Source organism: Chrysochloris asiatica, unplaced genomic scaffold (genome assembly GCF_000296735.1).
Source record: "Chrysochloris asiatica unplaced genomic scaffold, ChrAsi1.0 scaffold00187, whole genome shotgun sequence".
NCBI classification, from domain to species: Eukaryota; Metazoa; Chordata; class Mammalia; order Afrosoricida; family Chrysochloridae; genus Chrysochloris; species Chrysochloris asiatica.
This window is the reverse complement of record NW_006408705.1, coordinates 3,728,505-3,731,371: the sequence shown is the minus strand read 5'-3', so window position 1 is coordinate 3,731,371 and position 2,867 is coordinate 3,728,505. Positions and strand designations below refer to the sequence as shown.

General features: G+C 37.7%; 1 protein-coding gene across 2 annotated transcripts in view; it reads right to left on the bottom strand.

Annotated features, from left to right (window-relative positions):
* Positions 1-2,867, bottom strand: part of ELF2 (E74-like factor 2 (ets domain transcription factor)) — a 137,401-nt gene that overhangs the window by 105,072 nt on the left and 29,462 nt on the right. For both annotated transcript variants that reach the window (XM_006872227.1, XM_006872228.1), the window contains exon 2: positions 1,733-1,898. In XM_006872227.1, coding sequence (XP_006872289.1) covers positions 1,733-1,898 — 166 coding nt within the window. The remainder of the gene's footprint in view (positions 1-1,732; positions 1,899-2,867) is intronic.

The window sequence follows — 2,867 nt, the reverse complement described above, 5'->3', positions numbered from 1 at the left end:
GTCCAGCTGATAAGAAGAGAGGGCATATACACAAGAACACCCACACTTGCAGATAATACCCACTTGACCTGGCTTCAATGGCTGGATGATCAGAACTCAACTAGAAGAAGAAAGAAGAGGGGAAAAGAGTAATCTGATACAATTTGATGAACTTGATCTACACCTATGGATGCAGTTGCTCTAAAGAGGGAACAAATCTTTATAGCAAGGACCATTCCCACCCACCCCCTCAATACACAGGGTAGACAGGGATAGGCAACTTGAACACTGGCTACCCAAAATGGGGGGCGGGGCCTACAAAGGCAAGACATGACTGGCTTACAAGCTTTCAAGAGGGAGCCTAGATCCAGAGGGCGCAGAGGAAGGTAGAATCTCTACTGAGTAATATCCAATCTGTCTGGGTGGGGACTGATAAAAGGAGATGGGGATAGCACTCATGCAGTACAATAGTAAATAATTAATATCAGGACTGACTGTGAGGGTTGGAAATGTAAAGGCAGACATTTTGTAGCAAAAGGAGGGAAGTGACTGACCTTGCAGTTCAGGAGCAGAGGGCCCTGGGACCATCAAGGGAGAAGAGCAGAGAGCAGGACCCTACCCAGAGAAACAGTGACGCCAGAGATGGAGGCAGAGACAATGACGTGGAGAGATGGAGCAGCTGGGAACTCTAGACCCAGAGAGGGAGAGGGGCTGTGTGCCAACAACCAGGGGGCAGGCTTTCGGAGTCTACCCTTTGGTTGGCTGATGATGCATGGAGCGGATTGTATCCACGGCAATGTAACGATATATGATAGGATGAATAAAAAGCTAATGTTCTCCCATAATTCACAATAAAACATTAAAAAAAAAAAGAGTTTGCTACATTAACAGAACATATCTACATATTTGAAATTTTTTACTAGGGTTGAAAACCAGTATATATATAGATTCCTTTTCTCCATTAATAGCTAAAGGTAAGTTTCAGTATTTTTTATTATGAAATAGTAACCACAATCCTCTAGTAAAATATCCTTCATGATCAATGGCAAAAATGGAAAGATTTCTCCAAGAATTATAGATACTAATCCCCAGTTAGGAGTCCTATTGTGGCACTGGACCACAAGGCCAGTTTGAACTAAAAGGTCGGTGGTTCAAACCCACCAGCTGCTCCTTGAAAACCTAAACAAGGTCACTATGAGTTGGAACCAATGACAACATTTAACAATAACAACAACAATCCCCAATTAAGCATGTAGCTATCTCACCAGTGACAGACTAAAATACAAGATTTCTAAGAAGACAAAAGAGGAAAATGAATCTAATGGACTACTACAAACATATTTCTCACCTAAGAAAAAAGGAATCATACTGTGCCATCAACACTGATTCAAAGGAACTCTTAATCTGCTATAGAATGAAAATACCGAATCTATTACCCTCAAATACTAAATACTAGCTTACTGACCTCTATAATTAAATAAGAATGTATTTGTATTCCTAGAAAAACTGCTAAAAATAAATTTATTAATATGGAGTTCTAATCTTGTCCTTGATAAGAGACTGTTACGCCTCAAAGGAGCATAATATGCAATTTTTATATCTATGTAAATAAATTTAAATAAAAGATGGTTCACTGATTTTCAAGTTATACTAAATAGGATTAAAAAGAATTCTTCAGTGAATACATCAGGCAATAGTAATGTTGATGCTTACAAAATGAGAAGCTTATAAATAATGAACATTTTATAACTACCTGGTTCCACATTCTCGGTTTCAACTTCTTGTTCTTCTGCCACATCTTGCATCATATAGGTCTCATCATCATACACCAGAACCTGGGCTGCATAGCCCTGCTCTAATCTGGCACTTGGAACTGGCTCCACAATCACTGCTGGATATTCAGAAACCTTTTCACTTTCCTACAAGAGTAAATTTAAGAAATAATCAACCTCTTTATCAAACATTCTAATTTCATTTATTAGCCCTTGAGCTCACACAATGTTAAACAGTCCACACAATCCGTTCTATGAATTGTTAAGTGTGAATGTAAAAATCAAAACAAGAAATGGAAAGGGCTAACTTTAATCATCTTTTCAAATCTTAAGAGGTGAGGCAGAGATTTAAAATTTTAAGTAATCAGGGCTTTAGAATTAAGATGGCCAATTAAAAGCATGCATACAATTTCACTGTTTCATAAAAAAGGCCACATAAATGACAGTAAATTTAAAAAAAAAAAAAAAAGACATAAATTCATAAAGACAAATAGTACAGGAGAAGAGAGATAAATCTTGGAAGTTAGAAAGCAAGTAGGTTAACATTAAGTGGGCTAACCAACCCAGAAAAGTCCAATCACAGCTTGGCAACAGAAAAAGCTGAGAAACAACAGACATTACGTTGAAGAATCCACAGAAGGCAACACTAATTACTTCTGGAAATGCAGGAACAGCAGAGGGTGGGGTAAGAAGAGGGTTAAGCAAGAAAGATGAAATGAAAACTGCCTATAAAGCTTTTTAACTCTCTGTTTTAACTCTGTTCTCATCTTTCATGATGACCTCAACCAAATAGTTACTAACCAGCTTTTTATCACCGGACAACTGAAGTCTGTAGTACAGAACATATACATTTGTAAACATACATATATACATATATTCATATTCCTCACAAAGACAGGAAACTTAATATACCTATAAAACAAGACCAGAATATAATTTAATAAATAACATTAAAAAATTTAGAGTTCTTACAATGACATGGAGAGATGGAGCAGTTGGGGACTTTAGACACAGAGAGGGAGAGGGGCTGTGTGCTGAAGACTCGGGGGCAGGCTTGTAGTGTATACCCTACGGTAGGATGAATGTAAAACTAATGTTCTCCCATGTAAAGTATCA